At 39.9% G+C, this 26,686-nt stretch overlaps 1 protein-coding gene across 2 annotated transcripts; it reads left to right on the top strand.

Annotated features, from left to right (window-relative positions):
• Positions 1-855: 855 nt before the first annotated feature.
• Positions 856-8,333, top strand: Osr2 (odd-skipped related transciption factor 2). 2 transcript variants are annotated; one of them, XM_010619565.3, is made up of 4 exons: positions 856-1,251; positions 5,095-5,863; positions 6,896-6,995; positions 7,838-8,333. In XM_010619565.3, the coding sequence occupies exons 2-4, from the start codon at positions 5,208-5,210 to the stop codon at positions 7,910-7,912; spliced, it is 831 nt and encodes a 276-aa protein (XP_010617867.1). In that variant the 5' UTR covers positions 856-1,251; positions 5,095-5,207; the 3' UTR covers positions 7,913-8,333. The 2 variants fall into 2 exon arrangements, with proteins under 2 accessions (XP_010617867.1, XP_010617866.1); XM_010619564.3 differs by having other exon boundaries at positions 7,756-8,333.
• Positions 8,334-26,686: the final 18,353 nt, after the last annotated feature.

The following is a 26,686-nucleotide window of genomic DNA, read 5'->3' as shown; positions in this document are numbered from 1 at the left end:
ATCTTCCTGGCGACTGGACAGCGAAGTCAATTTTTTTGCTGAGAATAAAGATAATACATGTTTTGAGAAGCCAGAATAGTATTTTTCCAAATTTTTAAAAGGATTGTTCTTCACCCATTCCAGATGGATTTTTTTATTGTTTGCCAATAGGTTGCAGATGCCCACTCCTTTAACCAAGTTGGTTAACTGCTTATGAAATGTACATTAGCTGATTAAAGCTTAGATATTGGAAGAAATTTCTCCTGGAACATTCCACATGTCTTTTCAGTAATTACGAAATTAGTCAATTGTCACCTCTATAAACAAACTTCGCTTTGAAAACAGCAGACGAAAGCAGATTACACATACAGTCATAATTGACCAGAAGTATGTATGAAACTATTTAAAATTGGGCAAAGGGTGACATGTGCTGGAGAATATAATCCAGTCCTGACTAGCTTTACCTTTTGAAGAAGAGAGTTGTGTTAAACGTGTTAAGATGTGGAAACTAATCCGGGGAGCTCACCAAGTAAAACTACAAATGCCCTTTGGGCTTCCCCTCAGAATCTTGGAAAAGCAGCAAACCAGCTGTTGAGTTTTTAACAGTATACACAAAAGTAGCACTGAGAAAGAAGGGGGTGGGTGTTGTCTTTGTGTTGGAGTTTTGAATGGAGTCACCTTGGTCTCACTCTCTGTAACAAGGAAACCTTCAGCAAACCTGTGCCTTTAAGACTCAGTTGCTATCCAAACACAAGTAAACAGAGTGGACCATTAGCCGGCGCCGGGCGCAGAGGCGGAGCCAGGGAGCATTGGGCCCTGCGCGGCGCGGGACGACCGCCCGGAGGGGAGGCGGGGCAGCTACTAAAGCCCTGGTCTCGAGGCCCCCGGCAGCCTGGGGAGGGACGCGAGCGGGGACGGAACTCGGCGCGCTCGCTGCTGCTGCTGGAGGGTGATGGCCCTGCGAGGTTGCGGGCTCCGACTTCAGCTGAAGTCCGCCTCGAGAGGCTCGCTAGGGCGCGGGATCCTGGGCGAGCGCTGAGCGCCAGCTCCAGGCGCTCTGGGTTCTTACACATTCCGCGCCCAGAGACTGACGAAAACGAAGATCTGTTCTCGCTTTCCCTCCTCACGGTCCTCCAGATCATGTCCGCGGCTGCCGGGACTCCGCGCCGAAGAAGTTTGCCCAGCGTGGATCAGTTGACCTCTCCAAGCTGTGCGCCCTGCTGCCTGAATTTAGTCTGAGCCGCGCTGCCCAGGCAGACCTTTCTGCCGGAGGTGAGTGTCCGCTCAGGGAAGGGGCTATAGCCGCCCCGAGGGTTTGGGGGTACAGAAGGCTCTCACTTTCTCAGTCTGGGGAGCCACAAATTCAGATACTGTGCATCAGCTCACACGGATGCAATCCCGGGCCTGGTGCTTCTCACTTCTTGGATCCCCGGCATGAGACTCCCACTTAACAACCAACGATACACACACACACACACACACACACACACACACACACACACACACACTTTTCTATATTGTTTCTTAGTTCTGTTTTGGAATAGCAGATCTAAGCATTCAGCAAGGCTTCTCCCGCAAGCTGATCGACCTACGTTGAAATCTAACCCCACAGTCCCATAAGGCCTCTGCCCCTGCCCTAGAAAGCCAGGCTTGACCTGAGCTGAGGCAGCTGCGGCAGCGCAGCGAGGAGAGCCGGGAGACTCAGCGCGCCCGCCCCGGTGAAGGCGCGATTCAGGAGGGAAATAGTTCAGTTCTAAGTGATTCTCCAAACTTGTGCCGGCCTTTTGATTTTCTTCCCACCTTCCAGTCGTGGTAGAGAGCACAGAAAGCAAACTTCCCTAGGGCTTTAGCGCTTGGATTTTTGAGAAATAACTGAGACAGGGGTTGCTGTGATAGGTAGGAGGAGGGAGATAAAGATGTTTGTGAAGGGAGCGCAGATCTGTCTCCCTACCTGTTAGAGAACAAAAGAGGGCTGGCTTTTCCTGGAGCCAAACGGAGCAGACAGCTACTTTCTCTGCTAAACCTACTGCAGTCAGGGGCAGAACAAGAAAATTACTTACACGGGGGGAGCGAGGGAGTGGAGAGAAACAACCCAGATTATGCGGAAGGCATCTTAATTTAATTAACTCCTTGAGAAGGCAGAGGCGCTTCGAAGGGGTAGGAACTTTCTGGCGGTTTATCTCCTATTCACCTGATCCAGTCTGGTTTTTTGTTTTGTTTTGATTTGTTTTTTTCTTTTTCTTTTTCTTTTTAATGTTCTGAGATCTTTGACTTTAGCTTTCTGATTTACGTATAATTCTGTAGTGGATTGGCTTGAAATTCAGTGAGCCTATCCATCCATCCCTCATTTTTCTCATATACCAATGCACACCTTTTTGCAGCTGACCCTTGACTGTATTATTTGTAGGTATTTTGGTGTAATAACTCTGTTAGCAGAGTGAGACTACCAAATTACCATGTACCTTCTCTTCAACAATGTTGTGAAAGCTTCACCTAACTGAAATTAGTACGTACAGATCTCTCATGTTGACATTGAACTAAATTTTTGCAAAAGTCGCACACATGCCTGGAAGTTCCCATGAAGAAGACTGGTGGAAGAAAAATAGCCTCAGTTCAACTACTTGTTTATGTCTTTTCACGGTTTAACTTTAACTCCTTGCAAAATTAAAAGTAACCAGTGGTCTGAAACAGGACGGTAGAGAATGACAGTGGACTATGACGTTGATCGTTGATATACATAGCTCAGTTCTAGTCAAAACGAAAGTACTTTAGATCTCTGCATTGACTTAAACCACACTTTGGCATACATTCTCAGCAATTTGAAAGGAGTGTGCATATCCACACATCCTAATTATTTATTGCCTGCTGGATCTGAGGGTTCTGCCTGTAGAGGGATTTCAGAAGGCTCTAATCCCTTGCTCTTCCACTGAAGCAACTAACTGCAAATTAAAACCAACATGTACTCTGAAGTAGCACTTTTGGGCCAACATGAAGCTGAATTGTAATAGTCACTAATTTCTACAACATAAACTGTTCAGAAAAAAAGGGGTGGATGACACTCAGCTTTTCTGCCAATAGAATTAACATTGTAGCCTTTAGGGCAAAATTCACTTTTGCTTTTGGAATTCAAATTGCAGATCCTCTCAGTCGTTCAGTCAACAATACCCCTTTGCTCCCTCACCTCTGAGCCGTGGTAGGAGTTGTGCTTTGCCTCCTGTATTTATTTCTAAGAAATCTAGTCTGGGAATACACCCAAATAATAATTTTGGTTTCCTCTGTATGAGGAAAGGCTGCTTTTCAACACCAGGGGGAAAATATTTTGAATCTCTGGAAAATCCTCATTACCCAAGGAGAAGGAAATAAAGGTGAAATTTATCATATTTTTAATCGAAGGGGAAATAATCAGATATGTTACCAAGGATGCTAGTGGAATCCTTTTTTTTTTTTTCCTAACTCCCTAGGAGAAGGCTTGAGCGTTGCCCCTGAACAAGAGTGCAAAGTGATTTGTGGTGGGAAAGTTTATTACTAATGGGAGTTTAAGGTTTCGGTTGAATGGTCTGACTAAGACCCTCTGACTGTCGCACACCTCTTGTTAACTCCTAGCCTGAACTCCCAGACCTCATACCACAAGGCAGAAGAGGTCTGTTAATAAATCTCTGTCTCCCAGTCGTTCCAAACAGAGGAGCAAAGTGTGGGTCCCAAGGAGGCCGCCAGAGTCTGCCTTGGCAGGGCGCTGTATCTTTAGCGCAGCCCCCTGAGCCTGCTCTCAGAGTCGCAGGCACCCACTGGCTTCACACTGCTCTGGAGAAGAACACTCGGGGCAGAAAGGGGTGGAGAGCACAGAAGGCTTCGGGTTGGGTTCAAACGCCCCAAAGGGCGACGCGGTTGGTGGTGCAGACTTACCAGAGTGCCGAGCCTGCTTAACTGAGTCCCGCACCTGGGAAGGAAGACCAATGCCCAGGGTTTAGGCGAAACCTGCTTCTCCCAAGGGGCTGGCAGTGGGAGACATGGGCCCCTGTGATATCAGGTGAGGTGCTCCTGGTATCCGGGTGTGTAGTCCTACTTCTGAGTTGGCTCTGGGGGCCCAGAGAGCAGGGATAGCCTTGATTAGGCCAGGCCGCAGACTTCAAGACCAGCCCTCCTAGTGGCAGGAACCCCAGGCCGGCTGGGCCGAGCTGTACTCAGCCTGCGGCCGGGCTCCCGCAGCTGCTTTCTTTGCCTCCCTAGGCACCCTGTCCTTTGATCTCCTTTCCTGGTCTCGCTGGGCGTAGGGGCCGCTGCTTATACTAGACCGGGAAGCCGCTCGGGCCTCCCAAAGCTTGGCATTCAGTCCGGGGAAAAGGGGTTCCGGCATCAGGGGCGTTCCCCACCCCCCCCACCCCCAGGAGTCGGAACCATCTGGAAGGGATCTTAGGGAGGGGTGGGAGGGGAGGCAGCCCCTGGGAAGGAGGAGGGGTGATTTCAGGCCGAATGCAGCCTCGAGGTGTCACTTTTCTTTCCTGCGGCCGTCACTGCTGATAAATGGGACTGAGGCAGAGGAAGGAAAAGGAAAACCCTCTGAAGTCCACTCAGGGCGAAGCCGGGCGCTCCGAGGCCCCCAGTCCAGGAGGACACAGCATGTCCCCTGGGCTCCCGAATACCCCGTGACTTGTCAGGTTAAGCATAGGAAGGCACCTCACCCAGGCCAAGCCAGCCTGGAGCTGGGGGTCGGTCCCCCAACCTGGCGTCCCCAGGGAGTTGGGAGGCCACAGGCGACCGAGGCTGGGCCATCTTAGTTGAAGTTGTCGGCTGGGCTTCCCAGGATGGTGAGGTGGGTGGGCTTGCTGAGTGGACCTCTGCAGATGCAGCTGTGCGCCCCAGGTGCCCGGGATCCGACCTCTTGTGTGTGTTTGGGGGGGGATCGTCCAAGAGGGCTACTTTCGGCCTGAGCTTGGGGACCCATCTCGGAGCGAGTGTGGACTCGCCGCACAAGCACAAGCCGCCTCCTGAGGGCTCCTTCTGAGAGTCCTAGATGGGGAGCTGGGGATGGTTTAGAAGAAAGCTAAGAAACCGGTGCGGGTGCCCAAGGGCAGGCGAGAGTCACAGTCTTTCCCTCTCTACCCCTGCCATCTTTAGGGCTTTCTCGGCGAGCTGTTGTCTCTCTGGGTTTTCGTCGGAGCTGTACGCCCACCCACCTCTGAGTCCTGGAAGAAAGGGGCGGCTCCTTCCGCCCCCCAGCATCCCGGAAAATGGGGAGCAAGGCCCTGCCGGCGCCCATCCCCCTCCACCCTTCGCTGCAGCTCACCAATTACTCCTTCCTGCAGGCCGTGAATACCTTCCCCGCAGCAGTGGACCACCTGCAGGGCCTGTACGGGCTCAGCGCAGTGCAGACCATGCACATGAACCACTGGACGCTGGGGTACCCCAACGTGCACGAGATCACCCGCTCCACCATCACCGAGATGGCGGCGGCGCAGGGCCTCGTGGACGCGCGCTTCCCCTTTCCTGCTCTGCCTTTTACCACTCACCTATTCCACCCCAAGCAGGGGGCCATTGCCCACGTCCTCCCAGCCCTGCACAAGGACCGGCCCCGTTTTGACTTTGCCAACTTGGCCGTGGCCGCCACGCAAGAGGATCCCCCGAAAATTGGAGATCTGACCAAGCTGAGCCCGGGGCTGGGGAGCCCCATTTCGGGCCTTAGCAAATTGACTCCGGACAGAAAGCCCTCCCGAGGGAGGCTGCCCTCCAAAACGAAGAAGGAGTTTATCTGCAAGTTCTGCGGCAGACACTTTACCAAATCCTACAATTTGCTCATCCACGAGAGGACCCACACAGACGAGAGGCCGTATACTTGTGACATCTGCCACAAGGCCTTCCGGAGGCAAGATCACCTGCGGGATCATAGGTGAGGTCGGGCAGGAGGTTGGAGGGAGAGCGAAGGAGAGTTTCTTCATGGCACCAAATAAATATTCCAAGTAGCACAAGTTTGCTGATCTAGACGGTACCCCCGAGGTCCTCCGAGGGCCTCCCTGGCTGGCTTCAGCTAACCCCTAACAAACCCCAACGTTTACGTCTTCCCCAGCAGTCCCTGCTGCGTTGTTGTTTGGAATGAAGGAGAGCCTGGCTCGAAGCGGGCAGGAAAGTCTTGTGGGTTAGCCTTGGGAACGGTGAACATCTTTCTTCCTAGACTGTCTCAGGGGCGGGGGTAGAGGGAGCAGGAAAAGTTGAGGTGCCCCAGAGTCCTTCCCAAGATAGGGTGCCAGTGCCGGATGCCCAGGACTCTTTCTGGATCTTATAGGCTACCTTTGCAGGGTTTGCTCCCTCCGCCTCTTCCATCCCTCAAGGTGCTGCTCCCGAGACCCTACCAAGCTGTGTTTGCCGGGTCTGGAGGTCACTGAATTTAGAAACAGATCCCACCTCCCCTCCTTAAATTCTGCAATAACAAACAAATTGAAGAAATACTGTAAGCAAGACTTCTCCTCGAGTGAAAACGTGCTAGGAGCGGGTGTAGAGGGACCTTCTCCGGAATCTGGCTGCTGTGTCCCGAGGTGGACTTCAGTACCCACCCTCTGAAGCTGTGAAGGGCTCCTCAAAGAGCAGTCCCCTGAACTCGGCCTTGCCGTGCATCCTGATTTGGCCAGTTTAAAGCCCAGATAAAACCTGGAAGCCAAGAAGGCTCATTCAGCACGGTTTTGAGCTGGAGAATATGCCAGAGAGGGCGATCAAGTGTAGATAAAGCCAGCCGCCCGTGAATGTTTGGAAGAGCCTGTTAGCTGAGGTTAACCATAAACAGAATTACACAGAAAAAAATTCTAAAAACATAAATCATAGAAATTCTGTTTCTTTTGTCTCTCCACTACTTCGTTTAAGTAATTACCAAAAGACACTCCTTACCATGGGAGCGATACATTTCATGAACCCTTATATTGATTTTCAGGTATATCCATTCCAAAGAAAAACCCTTCAAATGTCAGGAATGTGGAAAAGGATTTTGTCAGTCCAGAACTCTAGCAGTTCACAAAACTTTACATATGCAGGTAAGTTTGTTTTCTTGCTTAAAAACAGTGACTGATTTGTTTAATCATTATTGCTTTATAGAAGGTATTCAATGGCAGGATCAGTCTTCTAAATGGTTATATTTAGATTCGTTCTCTAGATGAGGAAAAGCAGCACCCTTGATTTTTTAATACATAATAATCTTATTAACATAAAACATTTTATGTTTTCTTAAAGAACAGGCTGCTCTGCTTATAGTAAATTCTAATTTTAGAATTATTATTTTTTTCATCTGATCTGCCTGCATTAAAGCTTTCATGTTTGGGAGGAAATAAAGGTAATTTTGATAATAGAGGCATGATGAAATCTCATACGCTCTCTTTCCCAGGGGCCTCATACTTCATAGCTTGCAGAACTTGAGGAATAGCTTAATTTTCCAGCAAAGAGGAACCTTGTTACCCAGGAGAATGTCGTTCCTTAAGAGAGGATTAGAGATTTTCCTTCCCCCTTTTCCTGCCTATGACATGGTGATGAAATGTGTAAAGCTGAAAATCACAAAGCCCAGTGAGGTGGTCGCAGGTCTGCTACCAGTTATCAGTGTCATCAGGCCTCTATATGTGCCTGCGCATGTGTTTTCTTGATTGGAGGATTAGGAACACAGATCTGTTCCTGCAAGTCTCCTCTTTTGTTGTTCTGTGCTTGTTATGTTAAGGATTGTGATACGGATAAGACAGAAACTATTGAGAAGGGTGCAGTAGTGGTGTGAAGGATTAATCCTTTGCTTGCTTCACATCTGAACAGGAATCTCCACACAAATGCCCCACATGTGGAAGAACCTTTAATCAGAGAAGTAATCTGAAAACTCACCTTCTCACCCATACAGACATCAAGCCCTACAGCTGCGAGCAGTGTGGCAAAGTGTTCAGGCGAAACTGTGATCTGCGGCGGCACAGCCTGACTCACACCCCACGGCAGGACTTCTAGAGAAGCCCAGGATCTGTCCCTTGCTGCCGCTGCTCCCCTCCCTAGACTCCTCTCCACGCCTCCCACCCAAGGGTCCCACCCCAACCCTCACTGACCCCACCTCTTCCCTGGCTGCAGCCAGCCGCACCTGCAGTTCCGGGGAAAACTAACTGTTTTCCCCGAGGACTGAGAGCTATAGAAAGCCACACCACCACAGCCCATTCACCAAGAGCATATGCTAGTTTCGTGTAGATATTCACAGCTCATTTTAGAGCTTTGTACATAGTGTCATAGGTCTTTGTTTTGTTGTTTTGTTTTTGTATCTTGTTGGATGCATCTAGATATGGAAAATGGAAGCCAATTTTATCTTTAAAGACTGTATTTTCAAAATAAAAAATTTTTCTTGTTTGTTTCAACACTCCTGCAAAAGTGTCTCACTATTCAACTTCTGTTTTTCCTCTGGATTCTGGAAGAGTGGAGGGTTCTCTTAAAAATTCAGTATGGGAGAGTATTCTTCATTGCTAGGTTTTGAAATGGGGCTTCTCACAATATTCCTACTGAAATTTAGCCTTTCCCTTTCTGTACTGTGGCATTTGGAATTGGACAATTGTGCTGCCTCTTTGTTTTCAAAGATATTAAAGTGGATATCCTTGAGGTTTCATTCCTTTCATTTATTCCAATTCCTTGTGTCTTATTTTTTTCAGACAAGAGCAATGTAACAATCCTTAATAATAATATGCACCTCCAGTGGCTGCCTCCTGGAAAGCCCAGGGTGGGACAAAGTATAAAGCACGGGGAGAAAAATTAGCTTCTCACCACTTCACTTTCTGGAAGTCTGTGACCTGTTGTCAAAGTTTATGATGGGCAGCTTCTCCTACCATTAGACTTTGAACACTATGATTTATCACTATAAGCAGAGACTTTATCCTACTTGCAGGAGAGAAGTCTAAAATCCTCCTACAGAAGAGTACAGGAAGATATGCCCTTGGAAGAGATGGGGAAAAGAAGAGGAAGGAGAAACTACTTAGCTGTATTTGCACATAATATTCCTTTCCAAGGTTGGATACAGTTTCTACTAGAAGGTCAGGATGTCTTCACAAAGCAAAATGAGTTGGGTCACTAGCAAGGTTTCCATCACTGACTTGTCTTTTGCCCCTGGGAAAATATCATAATTACAGGTTACTCCAGGCAGAAAGCCCATGGCAAAGTCCATATATGATCACCTTCTCAGGCATTTGGATCTTTCCCAAATAGTTTCTAAGGAATATGACAGTAGTATAATGACAATCCAAAGGTGCAGTGCAGGATTTAAATAGAAGGCTTTAAATAGAGATTAACAGGAGTATTATGCATAGCATAAAGGGGAAATGACTGAATTTAAAGAGGAAAATCCAGAGGCCCAGTGTCCCTGTAGGGTCTCACAAACTGTTTACTACTAAGCAGCAGGTTGAATGAGGCATTCTCACATTTTAAAAATTTGAATATTTGTGAGGGAACGGCATGTCCAACTTTCAGCGTTGTATCAGACAACGTGTCTGTATTTGTACCTTGGAGTCCTCCACATGGGTAGGACTAGGTACAAAATTCATCACCAGTGTTTTGTTCGATAAAACTTGCTAGGAGGTTTCACAAAGTGTTCGAGGCTCACTGCTCACCCTGTTCTCCGGGGAGCTGGCTGGACATTATTTCTTCATCTCACTGGAAATGATTTTTCTCCAACAAAGCGTCTACTCACCTTTCCGTGTGTCTAATGCACAACTAAATGCTTTCCTCAGCATGAGATGAACCCAAAGGCTTCACTAAGGACAAGGGGCAGGGATGGAGTATGGAGCGCATGAGTGTTGGGTATTTAGAGCAATGAAATCACTGTTTGTTTTCTTTTGTTTGTACAGAATTAACTCAGTGACCTCTACTACCCCTACTCTCTCAAGATCCTGACTGGCTTGGCACAGAAAGTTTGAATACTTCAGGGCAGGGTTACACATTGACTGTCTCTAGAGCCCCTCCTAATCCTGTAAGCTTTTTCCCTATAGTCGGTCTCACAGCCCCACCCTCCTCTACTGACTACCAGTGTCACAGTTCCATTCACAGGGTTCAGCTGAATTATCAAGGAATGACCCTTGCTCGCTGTCAAACTGCAGGCATGTCCTTGAGGTCCCTGCCACAGGGATACGTAGATAGGTGTAACCAGAATACCGCTCCTCTCCATTTATTTTAGTTGAAACAAAAAAAAAAAAGAAAAAAAGAAACCTCTGGAGTCAGTGAAAGAGGAGGGGCAGAGGAGAAAGTGAAGAAAGCATTTTTTCTTCCCATACAAATGTTGTTTCAACAATTAAGATTAATTTACTTGAAGTTCATTTCTTTACTTTTATTATTATTATTATTATTATTATTATTATTATTATTATTGGTGGGCACCAGGGATTGAAATCAGGACCTTGCTCTTTTGGGGCAGGTGACAGAACCACTGAGCTAAATCCCCAGCCCCTTTACTCATTAATTTAATAAATGTTTCTTACATGCTTTTTGTATGCCAAGCTCTGTGCCAGGTTCTACTGATTTTTATTATCAGTTTCTGCCTTGCCATGTCTACTGGACTCTTGACCACTTGTATAATTAAAAATTCTATGATAGGGCTCAATTTAACAGCTGCCTTCAACCGTACTTAAAGCCAGCATCCTTGTAGACTCAGAAAAGACCTAGCTCTGTCAAAGGAAACTCCACACATTTTTTTTCATGATCTCAGGTGAATGGTGGATTCCTCTCAAAATTCTACATTTACTTTTGTTTGTTAGAGTGTCTAAGTATACAGGAAGTTAATCTTATATGATGTGAACTTATGAAGAATCATCAGGAAAATGAGATCTTGACTCTTAGGAAATTAGTCTGCTGGTTTTTCTTGGTTCTGTGGAGCCATTATTAGAGTTTTAGATTAGCCTGTGTTTTCCTTACACCTTCTGTCATAGTCAACTTATGAATCAATGCTTCTGGCAAGAAATCGGGGAGGAAATATAATGAATCATAACAGTGCTAAAGAACTTCATGAACAACAATTAAGAACTACTTTTGAGCTGCAACAAAGGTCTCGTTTTATTTGCTCTATGTTAACTTGTAAAATAATTTCTAAAAATGAATTATACTATAATCAATTGTTAATGTAAAAATATGAATATGTGGGTTGGGGATTTAGCTCAGTGGTTCCGCGGCCTGCCTTGTGAGCGCAATGACCCGAGTTTGAACTCCTGTACTCCCCCCACAAATATGAATATGCTGTTACTGATGCTAATCTTAAAATGTAAATCATTTTAGTACAAGAGTTTTATTTTTGCTATTTATTTATTGAAGTTTTGGGCACTGAACCCAGGGCCTTCACACTGAGCTGTATCCACAGCCCTTTTTATTTTTTAATTTGGGACAAGTTCTGGCTAAATTCCTAAATTGCCCAGGCTCAAAATTGGCCTGCCTCAGCCTACCAGAGTGCTGGGGTTATGAGCCAACATGCTGAGCTTGTGTTTTGTAATTATAATTGCTATCTGCACAGATAACTTTTATTTTATGGGAAGAGGCCTTTCTAAAACTTGACTCTCAAACAACTAAATAATTAAAAAGTCAACAAATCTAACATCTCAAACTAAAACTAGATCTACTGGTAGTGAGGAAATCAGAGGCAGTTGTTGGGAATTTCATCTCTTCACTTTTCAGTTGTTTTGTTTTGTTTTTGAGACAAGGACTCACTGTGAAGTTCTGGCTGACTTTGAACTTACTATGTAGCCCAGACTGTCCAGGAACTCATGGTGATCTTCTTGCCTCAGCCTTCCAAGTTCTGGGACTACTGGGATGTGCCACCATGCCTGGCTTCTCTTTCTGTTTATTTTTAGATGTTAGCATAGACATTTGGATCCCTTCGGTTAAATAATATTCAATCAGGAATCCCTTCCTTAACTTTGATTTTCAAAGGGCAGCCTATTCTTGTCAGGCATTTAGGAAACATTAGTTAGTGAAGATTGTTCACGTGGTTAACTAGACGCATTTGGATTAAACACTGTGTAGAATCTGTAGCAAAGAAAAAAAAAAGGTTTGGGCAACTTAGCAAAACTCTGCCTCAAAAATGAAAAAATTTGATGTTAGCATAGACATTTGGATCCCTTCGGTTAAATAATATTCAATCAGGAATCCCTTCCTTAACTTTGATTTTCAAAGGGCAGCCTATTCTTGTCAGGCATTTAGGAAACATTAGTTAGTGAAGATTGTTCACGTGGTTAACTAGACGCATTTGGATTAAACACTGTGTAGAATCTGTAGCAAAGAAAAAAAAAAGGTTTGGGCAAAACTCTGCCTCAAAAATGAAAAAATTAAAAAGGCAAAGGATGTAGCTCAGTACAAAGAACTTGGGTTGATCCTTCAGTATTAAAGAAAAAAAATTATATAAAAAAGATTGTCATAGTATCTTGCTTTTCTTATTATCAAACTAATTTTATTATTCTATGAGAAAAATTGATGTAACCATGTAATATATTGCAAACATAAATGAATTTTATATTTTAGAGTATTATTTACATTCATTTTTATTAGTGTACTATAATTTTCCAATTTTCTCCAAAAATGTAACTTGTTACTAATAATCACCTCTGCTAACAGCAGTGAATAATAAACAGAGATTCAGAATGATTACGCTTTGATGACCTGAGATATTTCAAATTCATTCCAGTTTCTTTTTTCTTGTTTTTTGGATTTTCTCCTCTAGATTTCTAATTTTTCCCCTAAATTACCCTATTATCTAAACCATGTAGCTTTTTTCTTGAAACTATCCAAGGCAAAAGCTGATTGTGAAAATCTGTAAGTAACCTAACTAAGCAGAAAATTAAGTAATTATTAAACTCTTAAGCAAATTTTATACTGCCATGCCTATTAAGATCCAAGAAAAAGAAACACCAACCAAAATGAATACAACAATAGGATATTTATCTTCATACATTACAAGAAGTCACAACTCAAGGTTTAGGGATTAGTAATTAATTGGAGTAACAAGATAATCTAGGGCCAGTTCTTCCCACTTTTCTCTTCTTCCATCTTCAGTGCATACACTGGGTGCCCTTCACAGCCACAAGATGGCTGCACCAGCTCCACAGTCCTCCTCACACACGTTATGTGGGCAAAAAAGAAGTATTTCTTCCATGTACCACTTTTTAAGCACTAAGACTCTCTCCCACAAATCTAACTTGTAGACTTGCTCTTCTCTTATTGGCCAGAAGTCATTTAGCCCTTCCTTAGCTAATCACTGACAAGAGAATACATACAATTAGACTACGATTGGCTAAAACTAAGTAAAAATCATCTTCTACATACGCATGGAAGCCAATGAGTATTTGGGGGAAAAAACCCCTAAATTCTTTTAGCAAGGAAGATAGGAGAACTGGCTATTGTTAATATTGGGCAGATGAGAAAAAACAGTTTCTATTAGTAACCTTATGTTAGGAGATGCTGATGTTAGATGCAGGATATTTAATGGATACACAGAATCTTCTCAACATATAAAACAAACAAGACCTTCCAAAACCTAAGCAGAAATGAAGACTGGCAGAAAATATACAAAAATATTAATAGCAGCTATTCATAAATAACAAACCAAGGGTACATTTTCCTTCTTTTCTTATTTTTCAACTCTTTCACAATGAGCACATTACTTTTGTTAAAGGAAGAATGTGTCACACATTATTTTTAAAATCTAAAATAAAGCCTTAATTTGCTCAATATACTTACTGCTTAATCTTGGTTGGTGTTAACTTCTGCTTGTCTCTTTTCACACATGGACATAAATTTTCATGTCGTTTCTGAACTCTTCATCTAATTTAGTTACATCTTTACTTTCTGGCTTTCCTTTCTTCCTTTCATTTCCATCTGAAACTCCATTTCCTATCTTTTCTCTTCTTTAGATTTCTTTATCCTGCTTCTGTGTCTTCTCCCCCTTAAAGAGCCTTAGTAATACCCCTTTCAAGAGCCTCGATAATTCTAGCCCACTGTCCCCCAAGGTGTCAGCATTACCATTATCCAAAGTACTTATTTCTTGGCTTCTCCTAATCCAGTGGGTGAATTGGAATTTCTAGTGATAAAGACTAAGGACTCTGTATTTTAAACAAACACTTCAGGTAGTTCTTATGTGTATTAGAGACAGGGAACTTCTGAGTTAGCCTTTGACACCAACATTCCCTTTATCTTATCCATCAGCCATTTACTGTGTGCTTACCGTAATAAAAATAAAACAAACCTCAACCCACTTTACTTATTTATGCTCTGTCCTTGAAGTTGTCAAATTTCCCTCTTCTTTGATTCTTATTGCTCTTCCACAGTCTCCCCCACATACTTTTCTTTTTTACTGTGGCTGTCCTGAATTTCAATTTTTTCTTTTCATATAAATAGACATTTTTTGGCTTCAGTATTTGATTTCTTTGTTCTCTTAATCCATTACTAACTTAAGAGAATTTAATAGGAATGCCATAACTAAAATGAAAACAATCACAGTAAAATCATTTTTTCAATTTGTTAATTGAAATATTATCACCAATGACTTCTTATTTCAGTTCCTGTATGAAGAATATTAATTTGCTATAGTAATGATTTCTGTGGTATGATTATGTATGCTGGTTATAAAAATCAGAGAAAATATAAATTGCTTTTAATTTTTTTCATATTAACATCACACTAAAATACCAGAGCAGGAGCCCATTTTATGAGAGTGCCATGAACATGAAATTAGAAGATGGGTTTAGTTTGTTTTAAACTCTAGAACTATTTATGGACAAGATATTTAATGTCCCTGAGACTCAGTTTCTCATTTATAAAATAAGAATTTATACTACACAATGTAGAATGAATGCCTTGTCCAGCTTGTAAGATTTATGGTTCTCATTTAAACATCTGTAAGTATATTTTTAGAAAACTTGTTGACTGCACAAAAGCTAGCAAATAACAAGAAATCATATCACTCGTGCTCCGTAAAAATATTTAGCTCAATAAAAATAAGTGTGATCTTTTAAACTGTCATATCATTTTTAAAACTTGAAATTTTAGAGATTCTGCAGAATACTGTTGATTGAAAATGATTTTTTACAATGAAAAGTAAATGTATTTTCAGATGAGAAAATTTCAAACATTACAGAAATATATAAAGTATTTCTCTTCTCATTCTTTCCTACCTCCTTGGCCCAGTAATTAAGTCTCTCAATTCCATTTCCCAGAGGTAGCCTGTATGAATGTTTTTTGTATATATTCCCAAACATTTGCTATGAATATGCAGGCCACACACACACACACACACACACACACACACACACACACTGTATTATGCTATTTTCTGACTCCCTTCCCCTCCTTCAATAGTAAAAATACAAATTGGGTTAATTTTTTTGTATCAGTGTAAGTAGATCTGCCTCTAAGGTAACAAAGAAAAAAAATCAAAACAGACTTTTAAACCTAAAGATTAGTTCTTAGATTTTAGTGTAGAGAAATAAGAAAATCATTCTGTTACTGAAATTATTTACAAAACACCATCCCTAAATGACAGCCTTTATTGAGCTCTTTATCTTCACGAAGGCAGCTGAGAGAGTGCCCGAAGGGTTTTGAGAGTTCTTCAAGGTGTGTCATATTATGGCTCACATCAGTGCACATTGATATACCTCCCTGGCAATAGCTGAAAGATACAGTTCTTAAATCCCCTGCTGACCCATTATCTATGGATCATTGACAAGATAGAATGTAATAGCTCCTGTCTTTTTACCAAGATAAACTTCCCAGTGAAACTGGACTGGTCGTGCCCTACATCTTTTATCCAGATAAGAAAATTAATCTAGGTAAAAGGAACTTATCAAGTAGATATTACACAGACTCTCATATTCTTTGGAGTATTTTAATTTTTATTGAATAAGAAAACAGTAGCTGTTTCATGGCAGAGATCAAGACTGTAGCCTATCTTCTAAATAGAAATACAAGTAAATTTGCATAAGATCTACCATTTGGAATGCCATGTAAAACTAACGGACATTTTACTCACTAAAGGACAGCATAAAAGCAGTAGTATAATTGGTATTATAGACCAGAATTTGACATTTCCCATTCTCTTGACCTAAGAAGTCAGTGCTTCTCTGTCCTAAAATTGTTTCATTTGTGAACTGGGTCATAAAGAGTCATAGCTCTCAAAGGGACTTATTAACAGGCCTCTGCAATATTTACCATGTGGCATTGTGCTTTCACAACATCACATATCGACAGTGCTATGTCGTAAATATTATAATGTGATGACAGGACATGGCCATGTTTTTATGTTCTTCTGATCTAGGTCCATCTGACAGCTCCTTAATGTTAGTCTTCTTGACTATTAAAAGGTTCTGCCCCATTTCTATGTGTAGAGATAGAAATGATGAGACATGGAAAGTTGGCTCTTGTTAAACTCGATTAGCATTTCATTTCCTGCCCAGACCAAAGGAGAAAGAGAAATTTGACCAACCATCTTGGTATGAATACAGAAAAGTAACTCAGACAGCATGGCCTCGCCATTCAACCCAGTGAGTCCACTAGAAAGACTCAAGTACATCTGGAAAGAGACATGGTTAAGAATATTTCCTGAAATATTGTTTTTAGTAGAGGAAAAACTAAAAAAAATTAAAAAAAAGAAAAATATAAATGTCCACTAACAAGAGACTGAATAAATTGTGAATATTTGCATAATGGGTTTATCACATACTACATAAAATTTAGTGTTTTACACATATTAAACACTTAACGTGTGAAAAAAAGCATTGAGAAATGACAAATATATATATCATTCATGTGGTTGTAAGTCATGATGGACAGTTTATATAAATATAGTGTAAGTATAAAATGTTCCTGGAAACAATAAACACCAAAACCAAGATAGTGGTTACATTTCAGAAGGAAAAAAGGCATTACAACTAATACACATTGAAGAGAGACCTCAATAGTATTTATATTTTATTTATTTTAAGAAGATATCTGAAGCAAATACAGAAATTAAGACAACAAAACTGAATGATGGATGTATAGGTATTTATTATATTAATCTTTGTACTTTTCTGTGTGCTTTGAAATTTTCATAATAAATTTTTTCTTTTTAGTTCTCTAGAGTCTCATGTTAGGCAAGGGTTCTATCACTGAGCTACACCCCAGCAATAACTTAAAAAAAAAAAAAGAATCAGCCAGGCACAACGGTATATACCTGTAATCCCAGCACTTGGCAGGCTGAGACAAGAGTTTCCCCTGTACAACTTAGTGAGACGATGTCTAAAATAAAAAATAAACAAGTGCTGAGGATGTAGTTCAGTGGTAGAGGGTCCTTGGGCTTCATCCCCAGTACCACAAAAAACAACAAAGAATCAGATATTAGCACTGTGGGGGTGTGTGGTTATTCTGTGATGCAAAGGATGCACTGGTACATGAGAGAGGCAAGGTTTCTTCACACTTGGAGCTTACATTCTACTGAAGAGAGACCCAATTAAAAAAATTAATTAAGAGGGTAGTAAAAGGGACTACACAGAGGACTTCTTGTTATTTGAGGGTAAGGAAATTGAAGAGCACAAAAGTTAAGTGACTTCTTCAAGGTACAAGCTCTAGACTATTACCTTTCCTCTCTGTCTTTCTGCATACTTCTATTTTCCCCTGGTTACTCTCTAATTTAATGTTATTCTAATTATTGATGATGTTTGGCACAAACACTGAGAGTGCCCTACTTGTTTTTTTTGTTTTGTTTTTTGCCATCCCAACTTAGGTTACAAAGAATAAGACACAAGTTTATCAAATATTAAAATCCTAACTAAATAGTCTTAAAATCACTGGAATATTTAAAACATGACCTTAAATTTACACAATCTACACAAGCGTTATCATTATCTTCATTTCATAGGTGAAGAAAGAGCTAAATGGGGGAGTAGCTGTGGGGTGGAGTAAATCGCCTAAGGCTCTGTAGGTAAAAAGAGTGACAGGTTCTGGGTTGAAATTCAGAACCCTGGCTAATCTAGTGTGAAATCTTGAGTACCTTTCTTTCTGATTTCTCTTCTCTGGTTAATGTGCCCCACTTTCACTCATTTCTGAAAAGTCAACATTATTTTGAATACTGTAAGTAAAGGGGCCTTAACACTAATATCTGGTCAGATAAACTGAGTATTTATTCACTTTCAAAATTGCAAACATGTTGGTAAAATTGCTTAATGTAAGTTTTTGTGTCTGTGCAACTCTGTAAACTCTTTTCTTAAGATGATCTCAAAAAATATTCAGGGAAATCATTTCCAAGACTGTAATTAATTCTTCTATTCAAAGCTTGAAGTAGCTTTTTTCTGCAGTTGGCAAGTAAAAGGACTAGAAGGACAAAACCATTATGGTAATCTAATATACACAGATGGTGTTATAACATACATTCCTTTTACAAAAGTCTAGCGCTCATCAAGTTTCTATCATCTTCATTTTTTTCTTATTATTGCTTTAGATAGTTTTTTTGTTTTGTTTTGTTTTTTGTTTTTTGTTTTTTTGGTACTGGGGATCGAACTCGAGACCTTGCATTTGTGAGGCAGGCACTGGCACCACTGAGCTAAATCTCTGGCCCTCTTATTACTGCTTTAATCTCCTCCACCACCACTGGGATTGAACTCAGGACCTTGTGCTTACCAGGCAGGTGCAGCACCTCTGAGTTACATTCCCCAGCCCTTCTTTAATATTATGATAGCAAAAGTGATTGGCCTAGCTACTTCTTCCTGAGTACATTAATAAAGAAATGGTTGCTTATAGAAATGAGATTTTCACTGGGAAAAATTATTCTGAGGAGAATTTAAATATCCAACATCAGAAGGTAGTATGGTCTAACCTTCACACTACCCAGGAGTCTATCGGCAGATTTTGCCCCTATGTACCACATACTTCCTAACAAAGCTGATTACAGGTTTACAGGGAAGGGCTGTGTATTAACTCCTACAGGAATACTCCAGAATTACTTATTATCTTGATTTTCCAATGAATTATTTCTTTCCTTGGCTGATGTGTGAAGCTAGGCTTCTAAAGACTTCTTCGGTGTCCTTATTAAGAACATCTGTAAAGAGCATCGGAATGAAGTGTTGAATTTCACCCATTTGGGTTTCATTAAAGTGTCTATAGTTGTCAAGTATTTAGAAAGTCAAGACACTAAGAGTTTGGGGTTTGACCCAAAGGAAATTGGTCCTCATTTTAAGGCTAAACAGGAGGAATAAATGAGCTGAAGTTTTTAAGGAAATAGGAGGTTTTTTAAAATCATTCTTTTCAGATATGTTCTCTTAAATAATGAAAGCTTAACCAATCATACATCCTAGTAGTAAGTTTTCCACTTTGCCAAAACAAAGGGGTGGGTTTATTGCAGAAGTTCTTAACCCAGAGTTCATGGACCTTTGTGGGTCCATAGGCTAACTTCAGAGACTCCATAAACTCTGTGAAACTGTAAGCAAAATATCACATGTGTATATACCCGTATATTTTTTCCCCTGGGGAAAGGGAGCTCTAGTTTTCATCAGATTTTCAAAAACATCTGTGATTCAAAAATGTTAAGAAATGTTTGTCTATTTAAAATTTTTAAATATTTGAATAAGCAGTTTTTCATTTTTATTACAAATATACAATATATATTAAATACATAAATTTAAAAATGCTACCAAGGTATACTTATTTTTAAACATTGACAAATCACTAGAATTTTGGTAATTTGTGTAAATCTTAATGAAGAAATTTACCTTCATACACACTTTGACCTAACCAGGTTTAACAAAAATAACCTGTCTGATTATTTGCAATAAGTAACATAGAAAGATTAATTTGATTGACTTGGCATTGTACAGAAATGGACAACCATATTGGTCTAGAAATGTTAATTTATTTTTTTTCCCCTGTGTACAGGGGTAACACATCGTACTAAATATGTAAGGTCATATCTATGTGGGTTTGATTACAGAAACTAATAAAGTATTCTCTAAATAGTGAAAAAAGAGTAAGATAAAACTATAAGAGCGAGAAGCAATTTAAATATGTTCAGGGACCATTTTCATCTCCAGAATTAAGGATTATTTTGATGTTACATCATTGCCTTTTCTCTTTTACTTTCCTTTTTAGTTTTATTTTAGGATTCCCTATTTTTAATGTTCATGCAGAGATTTCTTTAACTGAAATACCGAATAGTTTCTTTGATGTGAAAAACTATAATAGTACACAGGATCCTAATGAGACAATTAATAATGCGAAATAGGAAGTAAAGGGCTAAAGGTGTAAGGAAAGTGGGAAGGGTGGGGGAAAGGTAATAAGGGAGAGGAAAAAAATATGAGAAAATGGAAATAAAGTGTTTGTAAATGGGGAGGGGAGGGGGGGGTGAAGGGAGGGCAGGGACAAGGGGAAAAATGAGAATCAAGACCTATTATGCAAAGGTACAGAATCCCAATGATGAATGTAACTGTATTGTATACCTAGATTGTACCAATAACCTCAATAAAAAGGAAAAAAATAAAAGTAAAAATATGTTGTTTTGGTAGTTTAAAGTGGTTTCACAAAAACCAAAGCAGATTTAAAATTTCTATTATATAATAACAATATAATAACATTTCTACTTGGTTAATTAATTTTTCTCTAATTATAGTACAGTGGCATAAATTAATTTATATTGTGACTTTAATCCACTCTGAGTAAAAACAGCAACTTTACTTGGTGGAGAACAATAAGTGAAACAAATTCAAATGTGAAAAAGCTACTGGGTATTTTAAAGTTTTGTAACATTTAAAATTATTACCAAATATTCTGATCACCATTACATTAATTCTAGCTTCATTTATACACAAGACATTTGGTATAATTTAAGAAGTCATATTTTAAATTCAGATACAATATTTTCTCTAATCATGTGCTTTTTCAAAGGTGCTTTAACTGGACCCTGTCATTACATTGGGTGTTTAAAGTTCGATTATTTAGTACACACTGAACTACCATTATATTTTCATTGTGGTTTTCCTGATGAGCCATCCTCTTGAGAGTAGAACCAAAACACAGAATGCAGAAACACAACATAAATCTTTGATTAATAGACTATCTGCCACTCATCTTCATTTTGTAGAACAGGAATATATACAGGTTATTTTTCCCCCTTGAGCTAAACTTCAGGCATCAGTCTACTCTGTTTCATCTGTGCTGCTTGTGCAGCAAGCCTTCCCTGGCCACCTTCTTAAATTACCTATCCTCTCAGACAGTTCTTTAGCTTATTATATGTGAGCCTGGCTTGTTTCCAAATTAACTAGGTTAGTCTCTTAAATCTTTCCCATCCACTCTCAAAAGCTGTCAGCTAGCCTCTCAATATTCACCAAACCAAATTTAGTTACTTGGCTTCATATACCCCACCCACTTAATATAAACTTATTTTTATGTTCTTTTTCAGATGTCTTTATTCTGCCTTCAAATAATTAGTAAAGCTTATTATATATGTATTATGTCTCCATAAAGCTACTATTAAAATGCAGAAAAGAGTATAAAGCAAAGGAACTTATATAACAGTGTCCCTAAATATTATTATGATTATTATTCTTATATGTGCTATTTAGCAGTACAGATTCTCAGAAGCCTTTCTATAAACCAATAATTAGTCTCCTCTGCCAACTCACTGTCGTAGACTTATTTATCCAAATAAAATTATGTAAAAGTTTTGAACACAATGGCTGATATACAATAGGTGTCCAATAATTTTTTAAAGGACAAACTAGAATTGATGAAATATAGTCATATATATTTTATAGGGTTTAAAGACTAAAATAAATTCACCTGTACCTAAAATAGAGGCCAATTTAAAAATCTTAAAAAGTCTTATTCTTTAATATTAGCAATAATATATGCCATTACACAAGTAACAGGCATAGAAAAGTTCAGACTAAAAATTCAATTTTTAGTCCCTTTTTAAGAGGATTATTATTAAGACCATGGTGAAATTAGTTTTGGAGTAATATGATGATTCTCAATCAACTTGCTTCTTAATATAGGAATCTTACAATTCTGACAACCAAGGAACATTTATTCCACCATGATTCTTCCATTTGGAAACAAAAGGCAACTTTTAAATAAATAAAAAATGCAATGGTAAAGATGTACAAGATGTTTCACTGCTCAGGAAATGTTTTTTCGACATCTCAACCTCACCTCCCTTTCAGGTCTTGGAATCAATGAATGAGGAAATACTACTTACCAAGGGAGGTGAAGTACAGAGCTGATGGCTTACTAGGCAGGACAGCTAGCATATTCTGAAAGTTGTGATCTTTATTATACTTCAGAAATACCAATGTGTCTGGATTGGAAGGAAATTAAATGTCTTTATCCACCCCTCACACAGGTATTACTAACAGGAAAAGTACTTACATTTTTGTGGAGCTTTGTGTACCATTGTTAGATGACTCTTAATGTTGAAAAAATTTTGCGGATGCTCAGCCAAAAATTCACATCTTTGGGCTGGGGATTTAGCTCAGTGGTGCTGCGGCTGCCTGGCAAATGCAAGGCCCTATCAATTCCTGTTAAAAAAAAAAAAAAGAATTGCATCTTTGCACATTCTAACAATTGATCTCAATCCTACTCTCTGTTTTTGTAAGCTGTAAACTTGGAGGAAAGAAGAGGAGAATTTTTCTTGTATAAACAGATGAGATGTTTGAGTTGAACTTTGTAAAAGTATTTGAAATGTTAGGGAATGGTGTCACTATACTACCAGGTTGTCAGAAGAATATGTTACTTATTCCTTCTTCATTTAGACTCTAGACTAAGAAGTTTTTAATCCCTCTCATCCAATACGGGAGTGAGTTTAACGTATTTTTAGTTTTCCTGGGAGATTTGTCAACTAATCAACATTAGCACAACTCATGGGAGGAAAGAGAAGGAATCTCAGAAGCTCATCATTTTATTTCCTTCTTTAGTGATGTGTTACGAAGGAGGATTAACTGGTTTGAGTTGAAGGCTTACTGTGTATGGATCTCTTACATCCTTGGCCCAGACTAACTGAATGGATCCTAATGTTGAGCACACAGGTTGTCAAGAGGACTTGTATCACACTGGTTTGCCCAATAACTAATCTGAATGCAACAGCCTCCTAAAGAGGAGGTTCCATTGTTCTCCATTCGCAAGTTCTAACACGCTACACACCCATCTTGACTCCAAAAAGGCCTGAATTACATGATAGTATATCAAGCTGCCAAAGGTCACAGCTTCTTTATTTAAAAAAATACAAGAATGATTACAGATCATGCAGCAAGACTCTTAGCATCTACACCTGGCTGGCCCTGGTTTGACATATCCTCATCTATTTATTCATCCAAATAACTTCAAAAAAAAAAAAGAAAAGAAAAGAAAGAAACAAAGAAAAAGAAATGAGTCACCCTGGTACCAGGCCTGAGATCATGTATATCAGCTTTGATCACATGCTCTGTGGTTTAGGAAATGAATTACTGTAAACTGAGTGTCATCCTCTGCTCTTCCCTGGAAACACTTTTCTTAAATGTTGCTTTTGATCATATTTTAAGATGTAATTAAGGATTCCTTTTCCCTAGCCATGTTTTTTCTCTTGAACTAAAGCCTTATGGAAACAATCCAATGGAATTATACAGCTATGGTTCCACTCACAGGAGCTCTTGGTAATGATTAAGGGTGCCTGGACAAAACAGTATGAAATAGGTGTTTCCCTAGTGGGTGTGTCAACAGGGGGTGCTTTATATCCTCTGCACACTGAGGTAGTACGAGGAACCCCAGTACATATCTGTAACCAGAAAATTCCTCTGGTGGAATTTATATTTTTTGCTAATACTTCTCACTTAGGAGCCATTCTTATTGTTGAGTACCTCTGTGTTCTATACTATATTAATTTGAAATAAATAAGGAAAAAGAAACACATGAACATATGAATGAAGAAATAAAATAAAGGGGCCAGGGATTTAGCACTGTGGTGCTGCTGCTTGTCTCGCAAGGACAAGGTCCAAAGAGAGAGAGAGAGAGAGAGAGAGAGAAAGAAAGAAAGAAAGAAAGAAAGAAAGAAAGAAAGAAAGAAAGAAAGAAAGGAAGGAAGGAAGGAAGGAAGGAAGGAAGGAAGGAAGGAAGGAAGGAAGGAAGGGGCCGGGGATTTGGCTCAGTGGTTCTACCTCAAGCATAAGGACCCAAGTTCAATCCCTGATACCAAAAAAACAAAACAAAACAAACAAACAACAAAAAAAAGAGAGTGAGAGAGAAAGAAATGAAGGAAAAAGAAAGAAAAAAGAAAGAAAGAAAGAAAGAAAGAAAGAAAGAAAGAAAGAAAGAAAGAGAATATGTTAAGATCCAAGTATGTGAAAGGTTACATGGAAGTATATAGATGTTTCTCCTGCCAGTGAAGGAGGAAGGGGAAGGTTAAGAGCATTCACTGGAGGAGGTGGATGTTATTATATTAACGGTGACGGAGTATTCAGATGACTTTCTCCAATGGAAGTATGCTATCCTGGTAATAGTCAGATCATAATGGCAAATGTCATAATCCATGACATAAAAGTTTCCTTAGACACTTCGAGGAAAACGATTTTGTCATCAAATACATCTAAAATTTCACAATGAACATTTATAATGCATGTCTTTGATAAGATTGGTAGTAAAGAAACCTGATTAATAAAGTTTAACCCAGCATTTCCCATACGGCCCTGGCCATAACTCCTGCTTTATTGAGAGATCCATTGAAATCCTGACAGATGCTATTAAAATTCTTAACCTAAAGAGGATAATTTCCTATCAAAAACAGATGCTGTGGGCCAATGAAATAAATTCTAACAGCACATTTCAGCTTTTCCATGTTTCACAGATTCAAGTAGCTATCACCATAAAACAACTAAAGGAGAGCCTTTTAAAAAAAAATTGTGGTCCTAGGGATCAAATCCTGAACCTTGAGCATGCTAGACTAGCACTTTACCATGGAACTGCACTCCCAGCTCTCATAGATAGCTTTTATTTTGTTTTTCATTTCGTTTTGTTTTTTTGGTACCGGGGATCGAACCCAGGTCCTTGTGCTTGTGAGGCAGTCACCAGAACCACAGAGCTAAATCCCCGGCCCTATAGATAGTTTTTAGAATGGTCAAAACAGGTCAAGACTTGGCATCTGGTTTAGTGAAACTTTGTGCCTAGTTCTGAACAAACCTGCATAGGATTTTCACCTTAGAGATGGATGGACTAAAGCCCCAGGGGAGAATATGTCTGTACATTCCTTGAAACAAATATGAAGAAAAAGGAAAGAACTGGCATCATGGATTGTACAAAAGCCATGATCAAAAGTCTCTATACTTTGAAATACGTGGTCATATTAGAGGATTAAAACACATGAGTGAACACTAACCAATAATTTTTTCATTTCTTTTTTTTTTTTTTTGGTACCAGGGATTGAACTCAGGTCCTTGCGCTTACAAGGCAGGCCACCGAACCGCTGAGCTAAATCCCCAGCTAATTTTTTCATTTCTATATCTATGTAAATCTTTTTTAATTTTGATAACATAAACATTGTGGGCTTTTTTTCTGGATTGTGCTGGCATTCTTTTTCTCTTCAGTTTGCAAGGCTCCTTTTGCTATACTGTCATCTTGTGCCTAAGACTATTGTCAGTTTCTGCTTTTATGAAAATCTATTTTTTGGATACTTTTTGATAGAAAACCTAAAAATAATGAAAGATTAAGAAAAGTTCACGCAATATGTCTTATACGTTTAGGAATAATGTCATGTGTAACCCTTATACAAAGGTTCCACCTGGGGGCTCTCATAAGGCCTTTCCGTTGAGGTCACAGAATCAGACCTGAAAGGGACAGGTTTTCACATAGGTAATAGAATTCTGGAAGGTGGGTCTTGGATTTGAATGACAACTTCTGACTCTCTTTGGAACAAATATTCCCGTTGAACTTTCAGGTAGACAGATTATTCGAAGCTACTCCCTGGTGGTATAAGAAAGGTAGCTTCTCTCAGCTGCTAGGCACGAAGGCAATGCCTGTGTAAAGAATCTTAAACTCAAATGATAAAGCTTTCAGATTAGCTTTCTATCGCTCCATGTGTACTTTAACTATGTACAAACCTTTAGTAAAGGCTTATCAATCTATCTTAGCCTATCTTAGTCCTCAGTCGTGTGCTGCTGATGTTAGGTGAGAATTTGGAGTCTGCATTTGGGCCAAAGGGCTAATGTAGAGATATGATCCATGGATCTAGAATTCCATCTTCAGGATATACTCCCAAAGGAAGAAAAGTCACTACCTGGTAAAGATATCTCCACTTCCATGTTCATTGTGGCATTATTGGGGCTGGGGATGTAGCTCAGTGGTACAGCACTTGCCCAGTCCCACAAAACAAGAACAAAAACAAAATGCTGTAGCATTATTCACAATAGCCAAGATATGGAAATGAGCTAGATGTCTACCAATAGGTAGATTAAAAAATTGTGATACATATTCCATTATGTAATATGTTAAAATTATATAGCATTCTGTCTGATGGAATATTATTCAAACTTCAAAAGGAAGAGACTCTGCCATTTGCACAGTGGACAGACCTTCAAGACATTATGCAAAGTGCAATAAGCCAGACACCAAACTAAAAATGTTGCAAATATTTCATTATCTCACTGTCATGTGGAATTTCTTTTAAAAAGGTCAAATATGCAGAGAGAGAGCAAAACTGATGTTACAAGGTTAGAGTGATGGGGTAGAGAAAATGGGGAGATGGAAGTCAAAAGATACAAAGTAA

The sequence above is a fragment of the Fukomys damarensis genome, unplaced genomic scaffold (assembly GCF_012274545.1).
Source record: "Fukomys damarensis isolate Sample0158 unplaced genomic scaffold, DMR_v1.0_HiC HiC_scaffold_5, whole genome shotgun sequence".
In the NCBI taxonomy this organism is placed as follows: Eukaryota; Metazoa; Chordata; class Mammalia; order Rodentia; family Bathyergidae; genus Fukomys; species Fukomys damarensis.
This window is presented reverse-complemented; position numbering and strand designations above follow the sequence as displayed.

Coding starts and splice junctions, on each gene's coding strand:
- Osr2 (XM_010619564.3), top strand. CDS start 5,208: ATGGGGAGCAAGGCCCTGCCGGCGCCCATCCCCCTCCACCCTTCGCTG. Junction 5,864..6,895: donor GATCACCTGCGGGATCATAG/GTGAGGTCGGGC, acceptor ATTGATTTTCAG/GTATATCCATTCCAAAGAAA. Junction 6,996..7,755: donor ACAAAACTTTACATATGCAG/GTAAGTTTGTTT, acceptor ACATCTGAACAG/GAATCTCCACACAAATGCCC.